This window comes from Poecile atricapillus, chromosome 2 (assembly GCF_030490865.1).
Source record: "Poecile atricapillus isolate bPoeAtr1 chromosome 2, bPoeAtr1.hap1, whole genome shotgun sequence".
Classification (NCBI taxonomy): Eukaryota; Metazoa; Chordata; class Aves; order Passeriformes; family Paridae; genus Poecile; species Poecile atricapillus.
Window position 1 is genome coordinate 66,925,099 of NC_081250.1, and position 24,142 is coordinate 66,949,240.

The 24,142-nt window shown below is 47.8% G+C and overlaps 1 protein-coding gene across 2 annotated transcripts; it reads left to right on the forward strand.

Annotated features, from left to right (window-relative positions):
- Window positions 1–14,752: 14,752 nt before the first annotated feature.
- Window positions 14,753–23,471, forward strand: NRN1 (neuritin 1). Of its 2 annotated transcripts, XM_058831972.1 has the most exons (4): window positions 14,768–14,998; window positions 18,817–18,927; window positions 19,039–19,183; window positions 22,133–23,471. In XM_058831972.1, the coding sequence occupies exons 1-4, from the start codon at window positions 14,944–14,946 to the stop codon at window positions 22,362–22,364; spliced, it is 543 nt and encodes a 180-aa protein (XP_058687955.1). In that variant the 5' UTR covers window positions 14,768–14,943; the 3' UTR covers window positions 22,365–23,471. The 2 variants fall into 2 exon arrangements, with proteins under 2 accessions (XP_058687956.1, XP_058687955.1); XM_058831973.1 differs by lacking the exon at window positions 18,817–18,927 and having other exon boundaries at window positions 14,753–14,998.
- Window positions 23,472–24,142: the final 671 nt, after the last annotated feature.

Consider the following 24,142-nt stretch of genomic DNA (forward strand, 5'->3'; position numbering starts at 1 on the left):
CATTACTATTCGTGTTGGCTACACCATCTGCAGCAGTGGCGAGAGTATGACTTGCTGATTCCTGAAGTCACTCTCTCCCTCCTACATAATTTTCATTCACTTCCTGATTTCTCTTCTTTTTGTGCTTGTTAGCTAATAACTAGCTAAGTCAAAGTCACCTTTCATCATGTGTGATACAAAAAATGTCCTAGAAGTAATACTCAGAACAGTGAAACATAATTAGAAGCTTGCCAGTTCCTGAAGCAGCTGTGATGAATCTGTGTTTCTCCAGACAGTTTGCTAAAAAAAAATAATCAGTGTGGAAGACAGTAACCTTTGTGATGGGATTTGCTATGGGTTTTTTTTTTTTCTCACTTTGTATGTGTTTTGCATGTTGTCTCTCTAAAAAAGTAGCCAGAATGAATAGCCATGGCCATAGGTCAGGAAGGGTTCCAAACTCTTCCTTTCCCACAATGCAGGACACTGCAAGACCAATCCTAAATCCATCAACAATATAAGAAAATGTAAAATTTTGCCTCTAATTGGTAAGGGAGCAGAAGAAAAAGTGTTCATACAATAAAATTTGCTGCCTTGTATTCCAAGTGCTTTAACCACTCACCCCTCCCCTGTTGTGTCTTCAATAAGAAACCAAAAAATTCTTTAATGATGGTTGCTACTACAAAAACAAGCCAACAATCACTTGCTGTAAACCTCTGATTTAAAGTTGATTGTTTAATCTTGCAGCAGTAAATCCAAGACTTTACATGAAATGCAAACCAAATTCCTTTTTTAGCCCAAGACACTCCTTTATCATCAACTCATATACATCAAAAGCCAAAATTTAGCCTGGCATAGCTCTTCTTTTACGATCTTACATGTAAATATTATTTTTCTATCCCCTGAGGCTGTTTAGGTATTCTGAAGAAATTAAAGACAAAGACGGAGCGATTCTCAGCTCCTTGAAGGAAAGCCATATGAGGAGCAGCTGGGGTCACTTGGCTTGTTCAGCCTGGAGAAGAGGAGATTGAAGGGACACCTCATCACAGTCTGCAACTTCCACGTGATGGAAAGAAGGACAGGCACTGAGCTCTTCTCTCTGGTGACCAGTGACAGGACCCAAGGGAATGTCCTGAAGTTGTGTCAGGGAAAGTTTAAGCTGGGACATTAGAACCTCTAATAGGTTTGGGTAGTTGGACACTGGAACAGGCTCCCCAGGGGAGTGGTCAAAGCCCCAAGCCTGACAGAATTCAAAGTCTTTGGACAACACTTTCAGGCATGGTGTGAAACTCTTGGGGTGTCCTGATCAGGGCCAGAAGCTGGATTTTGATGATCTTGGTGGGGTCCTTCTAACTCAGGATCACAGAACCATACCATAGAACGGATTGGGCAGGAAGGGACCTTAAAGATCACCTCCTTACGACCCCTCTGCCATGGGCAGGAACACCTTCCACTATGTAGCTAAGGAAGGCTGCTCAAAGCCCCATGCAGCCTGGACTTGAACACTTCCAGGATATGGAGCAGCCATAACTTCTCTGGGCAACCTGTTCCAGTGCCTCACCACCATCACAGTAAAGAAGAACTTCCTAATATCTCATGTAAACCTGCCCTCTTTCAGTTTGAAGTCTTTCTCTCTTGTCCTATGGCTACCTGACCTTGTAAAAAGTCCCTCTCCAGCTCTCTTGCAGACCTTCTTGAGGTACTGCAAGGTGCTGTAAGTCTTTGCTGGGCCTTCTCCAGGCTGAACAACCCCAGCTCTCTCAGCCTGTTTTCATAGGAGTGGTGCTGCAGCCCTCTGAGCACCTTCCCAGCCCTCCTCTGGTCTCACTGCAACAGCTCCATGGTTTTATAATGAGGGCCTCAGAGCTGGATGCAGCACTCCAGGTGGGATCTCACCAGAGCAGAGGTGCAGAATCCCCTCCCAGGATACGACTGGCTCTCTGGATTGCAAGTGTGCATTGCCAGGTCATGACAAGATTCTTATTCACCAACATAGCCAAGTTAAGAGCTTATTAAGAGCTGCTCTGAATACATTCTGTTAGTGCTTGGAATTGCCCTGACCCCAGTGCAGGACCTCGCACCAGGGATATTCTCAGATTAAATAATTCTATGAGCTATCAGGGAAGCTTTTCATCAAATGTAGTCCAAGATGGAGAGAAATACAACATGGATCCCTTGTAATGGTAGCAGATGCCCTGTTCTGTCCCATTCACATGTGAAAGGACATGAGGGACCTCTGACAGGCAGCAGCTGCTGCCAGAAAGAGGCATAATACAATGGGTGAAGCTAAAAATAACGCCTTAAAAACCTGTAGATGTTAAAAACCAATTAATAAATCATAAATAGAATCACAATTTTCAACAATACAAATTTAAGTAACATTGCTATGATTGATATGAGATTGGAATCTCTTGGCCTGAAAGTCACACTGGGCTTAGCAGAGCAGAGTTTAAGCTCTGTCTTGGGGAGAGAGAACTGAAACAACCTGGACCATCACCCTAAATCCAGACAGGACACTGTGGCCAGTGAAAATCACATGGTGTGACTGGCACTACTTTACAAAATGAGTTTGGATTAAGTACATGTCTGTGAACAGAAGCAGTAAGAAAACAGGACTAGAAAAGCAAGAGAATGTCATAAATGTTGGAAACAAAGCACAAGAGACAAAAGGGCGTAAGTAAGAAAAAACTTTATTTTAAAGAACATTTCTGAGCTGATACAAACAAACAAACAACATAAAGCAATAAAACAGAAACATTACTTCCTGTTGGTGGATTCTTACCATACAAGGGAAAACAAGACTTATTTCCACAATGGGTGGATCTTTTCAATCACATGAAAGAAACAACGAGCTCTATCAACCATCCTTCTAACAATCAGGAATCAGGAATCAGAGATGAAGAAAATAACAGAAAGAAGCAGGATTTTATCCAGGGAGATCTGTTTTTTAAAGCTCAGGAGCTGCAAGGACAAGAAATACAAGGTTAAATGTAGGTCAGCTGCAGAGCTAGGGAAGCCCCCAGTGAGCAGAGCATGGGCTAGGATTTGAGAAATCTGATAGTACTTCAGATTTATCTTCCACTTCACTGTGCTGCACTTCAGTCCCACTGAGGTGAAAGAGAAATCTTTCCTACCTACCAAAATAAGCAGTGAGGAATAAAGTAATTTAGCACTCTGGAGATACTGGTGTGATTTACTGAACTCCAGGAAGAAAGGCCAGCTAGGTTTTCATGTTACCTGGGACTCCTTTACTTGGATAGAACCTGAAAACCTCCTACAGTTTACAGCTCTTGAACCCAAATATCCTTGGAATGCCAGACCTGGATCTCACCAGAGCTGGCAGGAGTGTGGTCACCTGGGCAGACACTGAGGTGAAACAAGCTGTAAGGTGATGCTGGTGCTATTAATGCCCAGGCTGTGCCTGCATCAAAGGCTGCTAGCAAAAGGCATGCTAACCAATAGAATTTACAACTAAATTATTTGCATAAGTAATAGATAAACTATATAACTTATTACATAAAAATATGTAATTAAATGTTATTTGTGAAATAGGAAGTCCAGCATGAAGAGTAAGTTGACTGTCCAAAGCAGCAGGAAGGTCAACTCCCCTTCTCAGCCACTTCCCAGAAGCACCATGACACACCTAATGTTCCTCACAAGCCTGATGAGACTGAGAGTTTCCTTAGTCACCCACAGAGAGCAGACAATGACATTTCCTCTGTTGTCTCTTTGCAGGGTGGGAGGGAGGAGGCTGGCTGCATCTGCCACAGGACTTCACAGCAAGCTGCTGATGGTAAGAGCCGCAGCAGCCCTTGCTGGCTGTCACCATCCCACCATCAGCAACCCTGAGACCACCAGCACCTCCCCTGTGCCTCTCATCTGACACAGTCCCTCACTGGACATATACCAGCCATCAGAGCCTACCTGCACCACCACATTTACCAGCAGCAGCACCCACATGAGCGTATCTCCCTACCCGTTTAACTAGGAATAAACTGCAGAAATTGGTGAGAGAAAGGAACAAATTCAGACCTTCCAGGAGGTTTTAAGCTGCTTACCCAGTTTTCTCTAGTTTTCCTGCGGTGGTCTTCTCACTCATGAAATTCTTGTATAGACAGAAGAGGGTTTCCCAATCTGCTTTGCTTGTAAAAGCACAGCACCTTAGGCAGATAGGTGGACTTTTTCTTTAAATAAGTGCATAGGTTGTTCCTGGCAGGAAGCAGATTCAAGTCAGAGGCATGTGTTAAAACAACTGCTCTGCAGAGTTCTCCAAATTAAATAGTGTCCTTGTTAAAATATCTATAGGAGAATAATTTTTCAGATAAGAAAGCTAAATAGTCACATTAAAAACTTCCATACCTCGAGTTTAGAGATCGGGTGTTCAAAAATAAAATTTAAAAATCTCCCAAACTGAAAATACTGTACCAACAAGAAAGCCCAGTCTCAATGTAGAGGCTCATCTCTCTAAGAATCCTTGTCAGATTAACCTCAGATTTTACACACACAAAAATCCTTTTCTGACTAGAGGAAATAGTTGAAAAACTGCAAGTAGAAAGCAGCTTTTTTTCAGAAAGTTAGGAAAAGGAAGCTTAGCTAGGTGTTAATCTAGGTGTAATCCTCCCAATGGAAACTCTGGAATATTTCTTAATATATGAAATATTATTTATATTTAAACTCTATACCTCATAGTCTCGCTGTATTGCATCTACAGACTATCAGACCACTGGGCTTCCTATCATTTTTCCTGATGCTTTTTTTCTGTTTCCAGACTTTCTGTTGGAAAACGTTAGAATCCAAACCCAGTACATCTGCCTCACTTTTGAGATGAATGGTGCAGCTTTATCCTCAAATGCACTCAGTGCTGACTGATGTGAGACACTTCCCAGGTGATCACATCCAACCTCCGATTTCTCAGCAACTTTATCACTGCAAGATGAGGGCATTAGCTGTGGGAATGGGCTGGAGGGCAGGCAATAGCCTTTACCTGATGGCCTGAAGAGATTCCCTGTTCCATTTCTTGCTGAAAAAAGATGTGCCCAGCCGCAACCACTGCTTTGAGCTGTGGCAAATGGCTCTGCTTTTGCTTTCACAGGAAGAAGCCCACGCAGCTCTTCCCAACACTTTGTACTGCCTTGGTGCTTCTGGTCTTGGCTGGCTTCTTCAGCCTATGCAGGTGGTCAGAGACTTCACCAGGAGAGCAGAAATACCACCTGTTCCTTTACAATGGCAAAACCAGCCTCCTGTGACTTTGGTGCAGGATTGGAGGAGGTGAAATCCACGGCCTTCTCTGCTGAGCTTGGAGGTGAGTTTTCAAAGCACGAATGCTTAACAGGAGCAGACAAGGTCTGTCGAGGGCTTGCCTAAGCAGTCCACAGGCATGCGAACACAAAATACTGGCATTTCCTTCAGTTTCATTTCTTAGGCTACTCAGTGTAGTCCCTCCTTTTGGTAACAGCAATTCCTGGTGGTGTTTTCCCCATTAGAGTTCTTGGATGCCAGTAACTTCATTATATGTATCTTATTGAGACACAGCACACTACTTCAGTTCTTGTACAATGTTCAGCACCCTCAGGAATTGTATCAACTCTAGAGGAGTCTGATCCTGCTCTTGTTACAGGTAATGACACAACTTTTCCATGAAACCCGCACATGCTAACCAGCCATTTAATCTCCCTCCTCAGAAGAAAATGAGAATTGCAAGTGGCAGGAGGCAGGGGGGAGAGGGGTGCTGCTCTGACTCTGCAGCTGCCGGCTCTTGAGAGCAGCCCCAGCACTTAGGCTGCTCACAGCCCCAAAACACTGTGCTGGCAGCGAGGATTGACAGCATGGTGGGGTTTGTCCTCCCTCCCATTTCCAACATCAGATCAAATTGATCTGCTGTCCGGGACCTGCTACTGGGGGTACGTGTTTATTAAGGGAAGAAGCTGATCTTGCTGTGATACATGGCATCCACTGCTCTACCTAGCACTGTGAAACTAAATTTCCTTTAGCCATTCTTCCCTCCCCTGCCCAGCCTAGCAATCTCAACTGGTGAATTCCCCTCAAGAAAAAAAAAGCAAGCTGTGCATTGCAGGGAACCCAATTATGATACCAGAGCTGAGATTTGGGCACTAAGGCTGCTAAAGTGAGTTTGCTAGTGAATTTCTCAAATACTTTTCTTTTTTTACATTTTGGGAAAATTAGCTGGAGAGACACTGGAAAATTCACAAGCACCTCATACACTTCTAAGTAAGTGTAAACACCTGAGAATGTTCACTGATAAGTTTAACAGCTTCTGTAGGAAGTCACTAGCTGTTCAAACATGTAATTTTTGTTAACAAGCTTAAAAGGGGAAAAAAACCCAAAGATTCAATAATTGGAGTATGGGATGCTTTTCTTCCTTGTTTCCCTACAGATTGGAAGCAGCTTATGTAACTTTACTTGTCCAAGTTATAAGAATAATATAAAATGACCTTTTAGGAGCCCTTCAGCAGCTTGTGTCGTTCTAGCTCTTTCAACAATCAGATGGACTCAGGAGCAACGTTATTTCCTGGCCAGGGGAGTGTGGAGCAAGCTATGGCTTCTCACATAACCTGCTTCCTTGGACTCCTGAAATTCATACTGCACCAGCAGTGCTTTTCCCCGATGACAATTCAAAGCCTAGAGAGCTTTGGTTTTTACCCTATTTAAAAATAAATACATGCTAATTATAGGACAAAAGTACAATATCTCCATTCTACTGTGCTGTGCAGTTCTGCTGCTTGGCATGGGCAGAGGGTTCAATGCACCTTTGCTGTGAGCGATGGGGAGGGCTGAAAAGGAAAAATCAATGCCATTTCTTGTTCAATTAAGTTCATTGTGATTCAGAACCACCTCCTCACACTGCAGAGCCTGCAAGAGATCAGTGCTGCAATCACTACCTTTTAACAGCTTGCTTTCTCCGTCTGGACTGCACAAGTCACTCACTGGCAGGGCATCACACTCTGAGAAAAAGAAAAAATGGGGGAAAGAAAAAAAAAAAACTGTCCTTAAGGGCCCCTCTGAAATACATTGTCATGATTCACAGGTCTTCAGGTGGGTATTTCACATATGGGGAGAGAGGGCAGTTTCCTCAATGAGTCATTTTATTTAGATATCAGAACTACTGCTGTCTTTTTACCCTTCAGTAAAAACTTTGCTCTCCTTGTTGCCTGGATGAGAAATATCTGCAATACCTATCCTGCTGCTTGTTCTCGCTCAGGCTAAGCAGTGTGATGGTCTGGCTCAAAGACGTTTGGAAGTCAATAGAAGGATTCTGAGGACTCTGTTGGACTACAGCTCTGATCAATCCAGGAATTAGGGGCTATCAAGAAGTCATGACAAAGGACTTTTATGGGGCCTCCCACCCTCTCCTTCACTTTCACTATTCTGAGGCAACTGTAAAAATACCAAAACAGTCTGTGCAGTAGAATGGGTAACCTGGAGAATTTCTAATCCCAAGACCTTGCCTACTGAGGATGCTAAGGTCTACCATGGTGCAGGGTTCCCCCTCAATGCCAGCACCAGCACCCCACAGGCCTACTCAGCACCTCCCAAAAGAGGAGACCAGGATGCTTGTGAGCATGTCTCACTCTAGTGACAGGACAGACAAACTACAGCAGCCTGCGTCTTCCCAGCCTGCTTTTAGTGGCTATTGCCTGCTCCCCAGCTGGAGGGTTTGTCCAAGGCCCCTGGGGTTCAGTCCCCAAATTACTAGCAGAGCAAACAGTTCATTACAAAACTCAAAGATGAGAATGATCAGGGATGGCACAAGCAAAGAACAACATGAGAAAGAGAAGTAACTCCTTAATGTTACTAGGAAAAGTTCTTTGGTGCTCACAAAGATGGTTTTAGGTCCTGGATGCATTTCAGCTAATGGCAGTGGATAATTGATGCATGAAACACCTTACTTCAGAGTCACCCACATCCCTTTCCAGCTTCTTTATTGCACTGCTAGATCATGCTCAGGAGCAGGGCAGGTCCTCAAGGAGGCCGCTGGCTGTCTGGTGCTCTCATGCACTTACAAACAGCAGCCGTGGAACTGCTCCAGACTTTTCCACCTGCAGTTGCCTGCATGATAGTGATATTTGAGCTAATTGTGCCAACTGGGGCATGCACAAAACAAATGTGGCCCAAATGCAGGTTCTGAAGAAGGATGTTTTTTAATGAATGTATAGTTCTCTGCTCAAGTATGCTTTTGTGAAATCAGTTCGTGATTCACATCAGGAAGAAGCTTTCTACTGAGATTCACAGGACTTATCTCTGACCTTTCCCAGCTTCCAGTGTCATAAAAAGGTTCCTGAAGCTAATAGTAGAGAAGGAGGATGAAGAAGCTGCCTGCTCTCAGCATCTTTGCAAATCAGACTGCTGATGCATGTACAGACCCATAATGTTTCCTTGTCACACAGCCCTTTTCACCTTTGTATATATTCTTCCTCCCAAGTTTCATCCTTCCCAGGAAAGTGAGATCTCGCTTGAAGTTCTTGCAATGCCCATGTGAATGGCTGAACATCTGTCCTAGCAATGTTCTCATCAGCCCACAATTAATTAACACATTGGTTTCCTGCTCCCTAAAGCCCCAAGTTCCCCTGAAATTTTGATTTTCGTGAGTAAGGACTGATGAAGAAAAATTTTGAAACAGTATCTTCCTTTGATAGCTGGAAATCTGATAAGGTTGGTTCTTTAAATATATATTTATGTTTTTTTTTTTCTAGAACAAACCATATTGACTGTTACAAAGAAAACTCAGAGTGGTATTTCAGTTATTGAAGTCCTACTGTAACTGAAGGTTAATAGCTGCTGTGGCAGTAGATACTCTATAAATCAATGGCAGAAACACATGAATCAGAATATCACCCCACTGAGGTACATCCCATCTCACTGTGGTCAATAGAAATTGTGCTGCCAATGTCCATGGAAGCAGGAAATGTTCACGTGTCAGCAAATTTTAATACTAGTTATTGATGCATATTGAGGATATAGGCTTTAGGCACGCTGTTTTTGTTCTGACAACGGCACTGTTTACTCCGGAACTGGAGTTTGGCTCTGAACCAAGATCCAGAATTTGGTTATTGGCATTTGCAGCCAGAGAAGCTGAAATTATCTTAATGCCTTGGGGCTACATTCAAGGTTATTATCAGGCACTCAGGATGACAAGTATCTGGGCCAAGGTGTCTGCTAAGGGTGTCAGAGAGTGAATAAGGGCTCTGGCATGTTACCTACAGCTCATCACAAACTTTCCAATTCCTTACATGGTGTTGATTTCACCATATGGAAACAGTCACTGGAACAGCCTCCAAAAGGATGGGGTGGACTCCCCATCATCGGAGGTTTCCAAGACACCACTGGGCAGGGTGCTAGATAATCTCATCCAGATTCCCTTTTCCATCTGAGGTTGGACCAGATGATCTCTGGGAATTTCTTCCAACCTGAGTCCTATGGTTCCATGTTCTATGACAATAGTAATTCTGGATGGCAGCAAATCCACCCATACAGCCATTTTCCAAGTCTATATACCTCCCTCTAGCCTATAATCCAAAGTTCATTTCCCTTGCCATCAAAGTGAAAAAAACCCCAAAGACTGGCTTCAGGCTTCTGCTTCTTGAAGGAAAATCTCAGTGGTAAAGATGCCAAGAGCTGATACTGCTTTTCTTCTGAGGCTGCTTTACTGAAACCACCCCACTCTTTTGAAACATCCACAGGCACCTTAAGCAAATCATGTGTTGCAAACATAATTGTAGTGGGTGTGAACTCCATCTGGCTAGGGAAGCGCAGGCTCGCCTGCCTCCCCTCAGCTCTCCTGGGCTCAGCAGCAGAGCCAGTGCCACAATCCCATATAAAGGGGTCATAATCATAAGCAGCATTTTGAGTGCATGCACAGGCACCCTCCTAAAAATACATCCCAGAGGAGTGCAGTTAAATGCACACACTGCTCTTTCTGTAAGAGATAGCGCTTTCCGTACTGGATTGGCTGGCACAAGCTGATCATGGTCAAGTGATGCCTTGGTTTTTGAAGACTGCTTTTTAAAAGAAAGAAAGTACTGAAGAATGAACACAGAGACTGAGCTTTACAAATGAACATAGAGGAGTCTGGCATTCTGGTATTCCCCTTTGAAAATCACAGAAGTTTCCATTATTCTAATCACTTTCTAGGTTTATATCAGATCATTTTTTAATGTTTCAAATAGGTTACAAATGCCTTAACCAGCACTTTTTATTTTTTTAAAGATTTGCTATCAAGCAATAATGTCCCTTTTACATCCACTCAGCCATATACTTTTTTCTTTGCCAATTTTGTATTTGAAACCAGAGCAACAGTTCAGATTTCAGAGATATATTTTCACAAGCATGAAATGACAATGATTTTCATGGTGAATGAGAAGTGTCATTTTAGTAGTAATTTCTAGAGAGATGTGGGGCAAATTCTGGTGCATAACTGTAATGTTTTATGCCTAGCTAAAATCATCAGACGCATCCAGACGATAATGAATCCAGGCGTCTAATGAGTAAGACCACCCAAAAAACCTTCAGAAGTCTGGCTGTCAGCGAAAGGTATTTCTTTAATCCTACCTGTCACATTTGCAACGTGTTCTCATCATTTTTCTGCTTAAATATAATCTTGGAGGATCATACTTTGAACATCTATTCATTTATCAGCTAGGTTTGATATTTGCATGTATTTTTCTGGCTGGCCACCTTGCTCTAGGGAAGGTAGCAGCTGAGGACTGGGGGCCACGGCACGAGCAAGGACAGCCACCTCTGCCGGACGGTAAGGCTGTCAGTCAGTCCATCCCTCCTTCTCAGGAGACCCGCAAGGAAGGAGGGTGCGAGGCACAAGCCACTGGCTCCTGTTTCCATCAGCTTCTCCAGGGCCAGGTCTCTGGCTGGCGGTGAGAAAAAGCAAGCGGTCACCTCCTGGTAGAGGCGGTGTTGCTGCAGGATGAGCTAACAGCGAATACATTGCTCAACACCCATGGGAGGGACTTTTTAAATATCACTGTGATCGCTGGACCCTCCCCTTCAACCTGAGACGACGCTCAGAATAAATCAGTCTCTGACTGACAGCAGCAAAGATTTAGTTTTTATCCCTATTACTAGCCTGAAAACATGAAATAAAAAGCCCATGGTGTGAGCTGTTTGAAGAGATATTTTGAATTTTAAAAAAGGGATGAAGGGAAAAAGAATTTGTGGGGATACAGACAGCTTTGCTGGGGAAAGCATCTCTCTGTTACCTTGAGCCGGCTTCCTCTTTTGAGTTTCAGCCATGACAGTCAGCAAGCCAAAAACTAAATGAGAAAACACATCCTCTAAACGTGGTGGGTCCCCTTGTGGTAGATGATTTCAGTGGAGCTAAGCTGGAATTAAATCATCTGCCCAGCACACTGCTTGGTGCCTGGCAGCAACAGCACAGGGCTGCCCACCCAAATATGCACGCAGCCCTTGGGCACACGGAGCAGCCCACGCCGTGCCCGGCGCTATCTCTGGCAGAGCTATATCTGGCCAGCAGCCGTGGGCTCTGTCCGTCTGCTCCGCCACGGCATGACACGGCAGCCAACCCTAACGAGTGGAGCAGGAGGCTGCTGCTGCCAGGGTGGAGAGCTCTTCCTTAAAAACAAGGGCAAAGTCGTGCTGATGAGCAAATTGTCCTAACAGGAACTGAGCAGGGCACCGTCAGATGTTCCTCTCCTTAATCACAGACTGATGTCTCTTTGAGATGGGCTGGTATTCAGGCATCTTCTAAAACATGACACCTTCTATTACCAGGTTGGGGAAAAAAATAAAGAAAAAAAAGGACAGTCTGATAAACAACTGTCCCCACTTCATCCTGCTCCCCGGCTCCAATAGAGCTGAGAGTGCTGCTATTTGAGATGGGCAGAAACCGCTGGCTTCTGTTCAGAATCTATAGTGCAGTGAGCCCCTTCCTGGGGCAGGGAAGGTGGTAAGACTGGAGTCAGGCTTGAATTTCAGACAAATCTGGACTGCCCCAAAAGTCAAGAACATTTAGAGGAATTTGGCCAGACTCTTTTCTCCTCTGTAACTGATGCCTCTAGCTATGAGATCTCTTTTTGTTGTTGCTTGGCCAGAAATCCCCTGGAAATGCCTGTTCTTATGAGATTTGTGGCCAGATTGCCAGAGGCTACAGTCATTTCAGCACTGATGGACATATCAAAAGCCAGATATTAAACTCTTCCTGATTGTGCATTGGAAACTGCCCCAAAGTTCGTTCCAAAGTAGATTTGCAGAGTGTAATATTCAATCCAAACCTCTTGGAGCCAGCCCAGCCTTTAACCTGAAGCTATACCTTCTCAACCCTCAGGAAAAAAGAAAAAAAAAAAAAAAAAGAGCAGACAAAACTGTAGCAGATATGTAAACAAATCAATAAGAAATAATAGACCAATAAATCAATACAGTTATCAGTAGGGCAGAGAAGCGAAATGAAAAATTCCTCTTGCTGTAGCCTCCACAATCTGGTGCTTCTACAAAGGTGTCTTGTCCTTCTTAACAGCAAACACAACCACAAATGGCCAGGCTGTCCAGAACTGGTAAGTCCAATGTTTATACCCTTGTACCTTAACACTCCTTTCATCCTCTTCCTCTTTTGTGCTGACAGTGCACCAACTGTGAGATAGAAAAGGTCTTTTGGGCTATCTAACCCATCCCTCTGGACGTGGTTCCAGATTTTGATAACTGATTCAATCTCTAATATACGTTATAAAATCCCTCATCACCTCAGCAGCAAAGAGCTGAGTAAAAGTGTTTTGCCTTAACTTCATCTTAAAACTTTTGCTACTTTGAAGAACTTTGTGCACAGTGCAAAGCTTAGCCTTCACCTCCTTGACACTGCCAGTGTCTTCAGAAGGGTGTAAAAGACAGCCCTGCTCTGGGCTGCAGCTTTATGGTGGAGTGAATGGAAGGGCAAGCTGCCAGGGGACACAGCCCCCTGGCCTGTGCCTTGCATTTCATTCACTACCATGTGCTCACGTGCTGAGCTGGCTCTGAAGAGCTGGCTGGAAATGAATATTTTATTATTTTTTTAATTCCTCAGATTAGTTTTCAGCCAGCTCTGTCCTCTAATTCTTCTCTTTGACCACAGTGGAAATCTATAAATAGGAAGAAAAGGTGGAACAAAAAGAAATTTTGGGAAGGCACAGAGGTGGCAAGCCAGTGTTTTTCATCCACAGGGCCCAGCTGATGGCTGGCGTAGTTACCCAAAATTACCCTTGCCTTTGAGAAACAGATCTTGGGAGTTCATGATGGCTTTGAGGGGACACACAGGCAGGCTACCACTGCACATATTAGGTAAGACCTAAAGAGGCAGTGGCATTCACCAGCACTATTTTGTGAATGGAGCTCTCAGCAAGGAAGCTTTCCCTCTTGCCCTCCAGTTTCTTTACTCGAGTTGCACTGTCACTCAACCCCCCTGCAACTCCTCTCCTTGCCAGGTGGGCTTCAGGCATTTGCAGCCCATGGGAGTCACGGGTACCCGGCCTGGCAGCTGCTGTCTCTCTGTTGTTCAGGTCCGAATATTGACACGAGTGGTTTGTAACAGAGAGGGACGGGTAGCTGGCCCGGGACCCTGCAGCACAGCCAGCACAGTGGGACTGCAGGCTGGGGGGAACTGGAAGGAATGGAAGCCAGCAGTAATTTTCACTCCGACGAGACCCCCCCTTAGCTCCGGGAGATGCTGCAGATGGGTGATGAGGGTCAGGGCTGAGCTGTGCAGGGGGGAAACTGTGCAGTGAAAGAGACACGGGGAGAAGGCTGTAGGGGTTTTGTCTGATTACTTTGTGCTGGGAGAAGCCCATGACGGCGCCTTGAGGTCCCTCTCGTGCTGCTGGAGGAGATGGCCTTGAGGACGGTCCCGGGAGGCTACCTGGGTGATGGAGCACCCCAGAACAAGCCTTATTCCCGGCACGTCTCATCGGAGCCTCGGACGGCCCCATGCCCTCCACCCAGCCCCACCGCACCTGTAGGCTGTCCCAGAGGATGGGGTGCGATGGCTGGGAGCCGCGGTCCCAGCCGCAGGGCAGCCCCACCGCGACTCCCCAGGGCTGTCCCACGCGTGATCCCTCTCGCCACGCCACCCTCCGCCGTGTCACCGCCGGGCTGCTGCCGCCGCGATTGAGCACCAGCAAAAAGGCCGGGAGAGACCAGCCCCCCCCATCCTTTCCCTCTCCCCCCAAACCTCAGCCCGAGGGTGACGTCATGGTGGGGGAGGGGCGGGCAGGGGGAGGGGACCCCCGCACGTCCCTGTCCCACTGCACGCTGCGCAGCGCGGGGGCCGGGCCGGCCAGCCCCGACGGGGCGGCCCCGGGGGCGGGGGGGGGGGGTGTTCTGCCGTGCTATCCCCACCCCCGGGGGGCGGCTCCTCCGTGTGCGTGTCTCTGTGTGTGTGTGTGCGTGTGTGTGTCTGTGTGTCTGTGTCTGTGTGTCCCCTCCCGCCCCCGCAGCGCTCCCGCCCCGGGGGGACGGTCCCGGCTGCCGCCCCCATCGCCACCGCACGGGGCAGGAGGAACGGGGGGAGCGGGGAGGGGGGGGGAGTTTCTCAGCGATTTATGGGGCGGGGGGACACGGGGAGAGCGGGTAAATCCAGCCTGTGATGCCTATAAATGGCGCTCCTCTTCCAAGGTGCACATTTATAAAAAAAAAATAAAAAAATAAAAAAAAAAAAATAAGAAGGGGGGGAAAAAACCCGGTCGGTGTCATCCCCCCACGTCAGGGCCGGTGGTGGGCGTGAGGCTGTACTTCCTCCGCCCCCTCCTAATGGAGCGAACCATTCCCAGCCAGCCTTCCTCGCCCTCTCCCGCTGCCTCCCTCTTCCTCTCCTTCTCCTCTTGTCTCCCCCCCTTGTCTGCAAAGTCCTCCGCTGCTCGGAACTTGTTGGCAATGTCTATTTTTCAGCTTTCCCCCACGTTCTCCAAAGTAACTATTTAAAGATCTGCAGCCGCAAATGGTTTTACTAAATGTAGGATGGGACTTAAGTTGAACGGCAGTTATATTTCTCTGATCCTTGCTGTACAGATAGGTAAGTGGACTGCCAAATTCCGTGTCAAGTTGTGCGCACCCCAGCCCGGCTGATGCATGCGGGAGCGGCAGGCCGGGGTAACCCGCTCGGGGAGCCGCGGTGCGGGGCGGCGGCGGCGGGACCCCGCTCCCCGCCTTCCCTTCGCGGCGGCTGCTTCGCGTTTCGGCACGCTGTCAAGGCAGGGGAGTCCGCAGGAAAGGGAGCCGGTTTCTGATTTCTCGTAAACCACTTTTGGTTTTCGTTTTCCAAAAGCGGTTGCATGCTCGCTCATACTTCGCTTTTTATTTCCCCTCCGCCTCTTCTTCCTTCTTTTCCCTCCTTTTCTCTCAGTCCCCACGAAAGGTTGCGTTTGTATCTGGTTTTCGGATATCCCCTTCAGTCATTTCCACTTACAATTTCGTGGCTGCAGTGCTAACATATTCTCCTCCTCTCCCCGAGGGACAGAGAAATAAGAACAGGCACAAAATGTCTTGCGAGAGATCTAGCTGGAAAGTTTTTTTGCAGAAAATCTGAGGGACAAGCGAAGGTCTCCCTCTGGGAACCAGAACGTTTTCCTATTTGCAGGGCAGCCTAAAACCAAAGAAAACCCATCACTAAATTAAAAGAAAGAAACAACTCGAATGCGACGATTAAACAAATAAAATTACTTTAAAAAATCGAGGAGTCCCACCGCCCAATCGTTAATTTTGTGCCTGGAGAAGACCTGTCAAAAACCGAGCAGGTCCAAAAAATTCTCTATATGCTGTTACTTAAAATAGAACAGGTCTCTTTCCATGCCGGTGTGTATTTTGTGTGCTTATTGCTGATTTTGTTCAATATCTTGGGGTTTTCGGTGGTATTCTTTCCTGATTTTTTTTTTTTTAGTTACGGACATTTTAAACAATCTCTAAGTTATTGACCAGTTTGGTCCTATACAGGCAAATTTTAAAGATTATCTACCGGATATGTAGATTCCCGAGCATGATCCAAAACTGGGTTTTAAGGAAAGGGGGATCAAAGTACATATTTTATTATCTCGACTGTCAGGTGTGAAGAGACCTTCGAAAATATTTTCCTGCAAAGGAATTCTGATACAATTAAAAAAAAAAAAAAAAGAGCAGCTCGACATTGCTATTTAGAGATCCTTTTGCTCGGTCACACTCGTCTCCAGAAAACCTCTGCAGCATTTCATGGGTACCAAAGAAAGAAGAGGGAAAAAAAATATATTTTTTTTTTAAAAAGGAGGGGAGAACTAGAAAGGGAAGGAAAATGCCTTGAACATTTCCTCATCTAAAAAAAATAAAGAGGGGGGAAAGGAAAGAAATAGTGCAACGAAATGTTGACCTCTGGGAAATGTGGTTAAATTATGCATATCCCTATATTCGTATTACCATTCCATTTTAAATAAGGCTGAACTCTTCAAAAGGCCAGTTTTTGTACTGTCAGAGAAAGAAGCGGGAAGGCTTTATTTGGATGCTATCCTTAATTTCAATCCTTGTAATTTTTGTTTGTGTGTTCGTTCATTCGTTTAGAGGAGGAGGAAGTTTTTCTTTCTTTTGTGTTTATTTGGTTCAGCCGAGGACGGATTTTACTGAAATTTCAAAAGGCAGCTAGAGTCGCTGGGAAATGCCGTTCCCGGGCTGGCGTGAGCATGAGCAGTCATTTGGAAAGTTACCCCCAAATACTGCTGCACACCGCGGGGATGGTGGCGGTGCGGTGGCTTTGCGGTGCCCTGGAAGGGGACGGCTTTGAAGCTCGCGGAGGTTTTTCTCCTCTCTGCTCCTCCTTCGGTATTTCGGGTAACCTTCCCCCCACCTCCTCCACACCTTCCCACCCCCGGAATCAGCTTCTGGTCGTCGGTGTGGGGTTTGCAAAGGCCCCTGGCTTTGCCCCGTCCCCGGTAAAGGCTCGTGTGAAATGGATGCTCGGCTCGTTCCCAAAATGTCTATGCACCGGCACTTAAAAAAAAAAAAAAAAAAAAAAAAAAAAGGGCGGGGGGGATTTATTTATTTATTTAGGCATAAGAGATTGGACCTGTCCGAAATCCCTGACATTTTGGGAGGTGACCGAGGTGGGGGTGGGGTGGGCTACGTCTCCGCTGAAGGGACAGGAGGGATGGACCAGTCTCAGAACTGGGAGAAAGAGGAATGGGTTTCGGGAGGTGACCCGGTCCCTCACGGAGGGCTCCTGCGGTCCTGCTGCATTGCACATTGCTGCTCACTGTTATCTTGGAATGGGGGGTGTGGGCTGTGGAAGGTCGTGGCAACGGCAAGGCACAAGCGACCTAGTTCATGAGAAATCCCGTTGTCTTTGAACCAGACAAGAACCGTGTCTATCCGCTTTTATTTTTATTTATTTATTTTTATCCTTCCTTTTTTTTAAAAATTGTTTTTTAATTTATTGGCGGGGTTTGGGGCAGCTTTGGACCGGGGATACCCTGTGCGGAGGCAGCGGCGCGGGCGGACAGGGCCAGGCTGCCCCTCGGGGGCGAGGGATGCTCGGTTCACCACTGGTCCCAAACGTGACCGCCCCCCCCGGCCACACACACACACCCCGGCCCCAGCCTGGGGCAGAGCTCCTCTTGGAACCCCGGAATTTCAGCACAGCCCGACACTTTTTTGCAGAAATTCGTGGCAACTCCCCCTCCGCTGTAGCTGCTGGAGAGGGATGGAGCGGGTTTTATAGAACGCGTTTTTACCCTCGGGATGGTCTCCGGTTCCTCTCTATTTGTGTTTGCCTGGCTTTATTTTTCCTATCGCAGCCAATGTCTGGAGACTGCTGAGGGTTTGATGTGACGGCTGGTGCTGGGGTGTGTGTGTGTGTGTGTGTGTGTGTGTGTGTGTGTGTGCGTGTGTGTGTAGAGGGGAGTGGCCACGAAGTCATGTTAGCGATGAATCAAACGGCGAGAGGAGGATTTGGATTGAAACAGTCTCTTTTGGAGTCAGTCATTTAGCTTGTAACCTGTACCTGGCAAGCAGACACACACACACAGCCCGTCACAGCCATCCCCCGGGGACACGGCGCGGGAGGGGACCCCGGTGTGGGCGGCAAGGGGCTCCTCCTCAAGGGAGGGGGGAAGCCCCTTCCCGCCCCCGCTGGCCGCAGCGGCATCCCCCAGGCCTAGGGACACCGCGGCGTCCCCAGCTCTCGTCACGGGCAGGGGAGCGGCTGGGAGCCAGCACCCGGCCGTGCCCGGGTACCCCCGCTCCGGGCGGCTGCGGCCATGTGCGGGATGTCGTGCGGCGGCACAGGCCCTGCCGCGGGTCCGGTCCCGTCCCGTCCCGTCCCGTCCCGTCCCGTCCTGTCCCCCTCTCGGGGCACGCAGGAGGAGCCCGTAACTCATTTTCTTCGCCCGTTTGCAGGTGGTTGCTCTTGTGCTGGTTCCCGTTGTACTGAACTGAATGCCCTTGACTCGGGCCGTCCCGAGGGATGCCTGGGCAGCGGGTCTGGGGGAGCGGGGCTCACCCCGGCCCTATCCTGCCCCGCAGCCCCGAGCACAGGCACGACATGGCAAGCGCCCCCGGTTCGTTCTTTGCATGTCTCTATCGCAGCTCTTTCTAGTATTTTTTTTTTATTTTTTTTTTTTCCACGCTGCGCCTTGCACAGTGTTTGCCCAGCGACCTGGGCAATAGGGAGTGTGTGCGTGTGCGTGCGCCTGCGTTCGTACGGAGAAACGCTCCTGCTGCTTCGAGGCGGAATTTTCTAACAAAGGATCAAGTCCAGGGAGAAGCAGGCAGCGCATCTTCACCTCCCCTCCTCCTCTATCGTCAAAGAAAAAAAAAAAAAGGGGGGGGGGGAAGGGAAAAATATTTAATGAAATTAACGCCGCTAATCCACAGACACCGAACCCTCCGGTACTGAAAGAGGAAAGGGCGAAAAGCCCCTGTCTCACCTCCTCGAGTGGCCGATGGCGAGCCTGGCGCGGTCCCACCGCCCCTCTCCTGCCCCAGGTCGCGCCTTTAGCAAGGGCTGGGGGCGGGCGTGGGGAGGAGAAGGGAAGAAGCGAGTCGGGGCCGGGGGGCGGGGGCCGGCGGTGCTGACCTGTGCCCCTGCCCCCGCAGCGTACCTGGTGCAGGCGGTGAGAGCGGCGGGGCGGTGCGATGCGGTCTTTAGGGGCTTCTCGGATTGTTTGCTGCGGCTGGGCGATAACATGGCCAACTACCCGCAGGACCTGGACGACAAGAGAAATCTCCAAACGATCTGCGCGTAGGTCTCTCCTCTCTCCTTCGGGGCTGCGGGGGGGAGAATGGGGGTCACCCGGGTCTGGGCGAGGGGGGGCGAGGCTGGATGGTGGCGGGAAGGAGGGAAGGAACACAAGAAACGCGGGGGTTACTCTTTGGGGGTCGGATTCTCCGCTCCAGGGTCCCTCCAAGCTTATTGCCACGGGGACAGGCCGGGCTTGGGGAACAGCGAAGTCTGGAGGGAATTTTTACAACGTCTTTTTATTTATTTTTTCTTTTGCCTCCGTGAATCTGGCGTGGTTTTGGTTTTTGGTTTTGGGTTTTTTTTTTTTGCTTGTTCGTTTTATTTGTTTTTCTTTTTTTGTTGTTTTTTTGTTTTTTTTTTCTTTCCCTTCCCTACTTAGCTCCTCTTTCGTATTCTTTCCCTTGCCCCGGTCTGCACTGGGGTGCTGCCATTAGCTTCACACGGGGATGGCCATCCCTTTCCCTATTGCTGCCTGTGGGACAGAGGCTGGCCGGCAGGCTCCGGGCTCCCCCCGAGCTCCGCAGGCAGAGGCCGGGGGGAGCCTGCCCACCCGGGCCGGGCACAGCCGGCGCTGGGGCGGCGCCTCCTCGGAAAACAAAACGTAATTAAAAAGGAAAGAGCCCAGTCATTATATGAATCGCTCAGCGACAGAGAGGCGGCCGTCCCAGCGCCAGCTCTCTTCTGCCACCTCCATGGCCCCGGGAAAGCCCATTTGCCCCCAGTTTCGCCCCGCTCCTGGCACAGAGGGGATAAGAAGGAAAGGGCAACGATAAAGGCGAATAATAATAGTAATAACAGTAATAATAATAATAACAACAACGGCAAAATAAATATTAAAGGGAGAAAAAGCGCTCGCCTTGCAAAATCGTGTCCCGCACAGGGAGAAAGAGACGAGCATTTTCGTTATGTCTGGGAGGATAAAAATAAAAAACAACAAACCGCCACGGAACAAATAAAAAAACAAATAAACCCCAAAATCAAACCACAAACATACACACACACACACACACACACACACACAAAAGAACCAACAAAACCTCAAACAAAACAAACAAACAAAAAAAACCAAACAAAAAAACCAAAATAAAAACAAAAGAGCGGTTGCAGCATAGGGAGTTTTCCCTGGTTTTGGTGCAAAACCCATCCGTTTAAACCCCTTCCCAAAAAAAAAACCATTTTTAGAAACGAGATAATATCTTTAGACATAAATAAGTTTGGGATAGTTTTGGGTTTTTTATTTTGCTCCAGAAATATCAGGAAACAAAATATATGAAATGGAAAGTTGAGAGGAAAGGAAAGGAAAGGAAAGGAAAGGAAAGGAAAGGAAAGGAAAGGAAAGGAAAGGAAAGGAAAGGAAAGGAAAGGAAAGGAAAGGAAAGGAAAGGAAAGGAAAGGAAAGGAAAGGAAAGGAAAGGAAAGGAAAGGAAAGGAAAGGAAAGGAAAGGAAAGGAAAGGAAAGGAAAGGAAAGGAAAGGAAAGGAAAGGAAAGGAGGAGAAGGAAAAGGAGAAGAAAGGGAGAAGTGTGGAGAGACTCTAACAATCCTCTCTTCCTACCTAGAGTAGGAGTCAAACACCCAGAAAGGCTGGCACATCGCTCTAAATGCTGGGCTGCGGTTTACTTTGTGTCCTGCAACATAAATAAATACCCAGGGGCACCTGATATAACATCTTTTATTATCTGATATAATATCCTGATATAATATCTTTTGCCCTCGAGTGCCAGACCAGCTGCGATCCTGATCTCTAAAAAGTAGTCCTTTTCCCGACCACCTCTCACCATCCGATTGCCTTCACCCTGTGCCGGGATGTGTATTGAAAGAAGATGGTGAAAGATTTAATTTTCCTTTGGGAGATGCAATTACAGCAGAAATACTGCAGGAGAGGCACACTCTCAGACTCTGGCTTCTCAGTATCTCATTATTTATTACAAATGTAGCAAACATTGGGAGTCTACAACCAGCTTAGAGTGCTCATAAATTAGAGGCAGTAGGACTACTTCGGGGAAAAAAAAAAAAAAAAAGAAAAAAAGAAAAAAAATGAAAAAAAATAGGAAAAGAAAAGAAAAGAAAGAAAATCAAGACCCAGCTTCGCACACGTCTGCCTTGAGCCGTGGGGGAAATAGAAGGCAGAGGGCAGATTCATTTTCGATAACCCGGACATGGAGAGGCAAGATCCTCCAGTACCGGCCCTATGCGGTCCATGGGACGACGGGTGCCTGCTCCCGGCGATAAACGCCGGTCCAGTCCCCATGAAGAAAGGAATTGAAAAAAACCCAAACAAACCAGGGGGCAATTTGTGCGAATAGCTAGAAATTATCCTAGGAAAGCGAATATCTTCGTTGCCTACAGACCCCTGGCCACGGATCAGGGGTCCCTCCCGCTGCCCTGCTGCGGGTGGGTGCGAGACACCCAGAAGCGGAAGATCTTCCTTCTTCCTTCTACCCTTCCTTCTTCTCCTACTCTCCCTCCTTGTCCTTCTCCTGCAGTAAGGGCCTTTTCTCGCCCCGGGGAATCCCCCCACGAGGGTTTCTATACCCCCGAAAGGTATAGAAGCCTTTCCCACCCCCGCCTGCCCGCTCCCACGGGTGACGAGAAACCCACGGGTGACGAGAAACCCTGGGGACGAGCCCGCGGGCTCCTGGGCTGACTTCTGAGAGCCGAGGGGGGCATGTCCCCTCCTCCCGTCAGGCAAATACCCCTCCGCCAAAGACCCAGCAGAGCCATTTTTACAGCGCCCTGACCGGGCTGGTGCCGAAGGCGGGGGTGGGGATGGGGGGGACCCCCGAAACCTCAGCCAGCGGCTCCTCCCCGCCAGCCCAGCCTCCCTTTTAGGCATGCCCGGCTGGGCTCGGCGGCGGGAGGAGGGGGCGGCGGGCCCGAGGGGCGGGCTCCCTCCCCGGGAAGGTGGGTGCCTGCCTGTTTTGACGCCGGCTGCTCTCCCCTCCTGCAGGTACTGGGATGATTTCCACGCCTGCACCCTCACAGCGCTCACCGATTGCCAGGAAGGAGCGACAGACCTCTGGGAGAAATTGAGACGGGAATCCAAAAACCTCGATTTCCAAGGCAGCTTATTTGAACTGTGCGGAGGCGGCAGCGGCGCGGCACCGTCCCTCCTCCCGCCGGCCTTGCCCCTGCTCCTGGCGGCTCTGTGGGCTGCCCTAGTGACCTGGCTGCCTTTCTAGGGGGGCGAGCACACTCACACCCACACCCTCTCCATGTGCTGGATCTATAGAGGAAGTGTCCATCCGTTGCTTTGGGGACGTTGTGCTTTTCTGTGGTTGATGATGATGATGATGGTGGTGGTGGTGGCTGATGATGGTGAAACACCCATGTAGGACTGTGGAAGCGTTCTCCCTTTTTTTTTTTTTTTCTTTTTTTTTTTTTTTTTTTTTTTTTTTTTTTTTTGTGTTTTATTTGCCAAATCTTACCAAACAGGCAGCGGCGCGCAGCCCAAATCGGACCTCAGCTTTACTATCGCTTCGAATCAAAAATAGAAAAAAAATATAAAGGAAAAAACTCGAGCCCTCGTTGTGCAAACGCAATCTCAGGAACGGCTCTGGGCCACCTACTGCTAAGGCTGTAACCGGCCGGGTACTTCCCGGCGAGCCACGGGCTCCGCTAAAAATGTGGCAGTGTGCGAGGCGAGAACAAAAACCGCAGACAGGAAAAGGCACTGGCGAGAAATCCAAGGTAGATGTCCACGTGTGAAGCATATGGTGAATAATTCACAATCTCTCATCTTTCCTCCACAGTCGCTTGTTTTTTTTTTGGTCATTCCACTGGGAAAAAAATTTAAAAATAAATAAAAAAGAACATTTTTTCCTCAAGGGGAAAAGAGAGCGAGAGAGGGAGAGAAAGAGAGGGAAACGAACAGCTAAGGAAGGAAGGAGCAAGAGAGAGAAAGACGTATCTAAATGCCTGGAGGAATGAAGGAATGCTGCTAACATCTCTGAGAGTTTACCTTTACTTGCTGTTCGAAGGCATCTTTCCGAATTCACTGCCTTTAATTTTTTCCTCCTCTTTGTTTTAGATGTTACACATAACAGTAAAATACCTGAATATCCAACCGTAGAGATCACAAAAAGGGGGCTTAAATGTAAACCTAAAGGAAAAAAAAAATAACAACAGAAATATGATTATGAAAAAAAAAAAAGAGCCTTGATTTTAAAAGAGAAAAAAATGTAATTTAAACAAAAGTTTATTATAAAGTCAATTCAGCAAAAAAATAACAAAAAAAGATTTGCTACAAAGTATAGACAGAAGTATAAAATAAAAATTATTGTTTGAAATGAAGGTGTCGTCCTTTTTATAAAATATGCCTAAAGTATCTTGGAAAAGACAGGGCTCTTAAGGCAAGGAAGTCTAAATCTTGAACCCATCCCTTGACGAACACGGCAATTTCAGTTCAAACAAGGACAGGGCCTTGAATCGCTTAGTCGAAGCCTTTCTCTCTCTCTCTTTTTTTTTTTAATTTTATTTTTGTTTTGGTTTTTTTCCTCCTTAAAAATATGCTGTAAATCCTCCCACCTCCTCCTCCTCCTCCTCCTCCTCCTCCTCCTCCTCCTCCTCCCCCCGAAGCGCAGCACCCCCGTTTCCCGGCCGCCCGGGAGCAGCGGCGGGGGCGGGCGGCGCGGTTCTCCCGCGGGCGCGGAGCGGGGCCCAGCCCCGGCGGAGGGAAGGCAGCAACCACCATTAAGGAGGAGGCTGCGGAGCCGGAGCCGGGGCGCAGAGGAGCCCTTTCATAATTAATAAGGCAGCTCAGCCGAAGGAGCAAGGGGAAGGGGGGACGGGGTATTGATTTCGCAGCAGAAGCTGCTCTAACCTCGGCTATTTATAGACGCCTGATGCCTTTATAAAGAAATACACATCAAAGAGTAAAGACGTCCTTTTTACTTATAAGAGGAGAGCCCAGCTGGCGGTCGGGGGTGGGTGGGTGGGTGAGTGGGTGATGGGGAGGTAA

What these genes read in the sequence shown, in the direction of transcription:
- NRN1 (XM_058831972.1), top strand. Translation starts at nt 14,944, where the DNA reads ATGGGACTTAAGTTGAACGGCAGTTATATTTCTCTGATCCTTGCTGTA. An exon ending in GATCCTTGCTGTACAGATAG is followed by an intron (nt 14,999 to 18,816) that starts GTAAGTGGACTG and finishes GCTAATCCACAG; the next exon opens with ACACCGAACCCTCCGGTACT. An exon ending in CCGCCCCTCTCCTGCCCCAG is followed by an intron (nt 18,928 to 19,038) that starts GTCGCGCCTTTA and finishes CTGCCCCCGCAG; the next exon opens with CGTACCTGGTGCAGGCGGTG.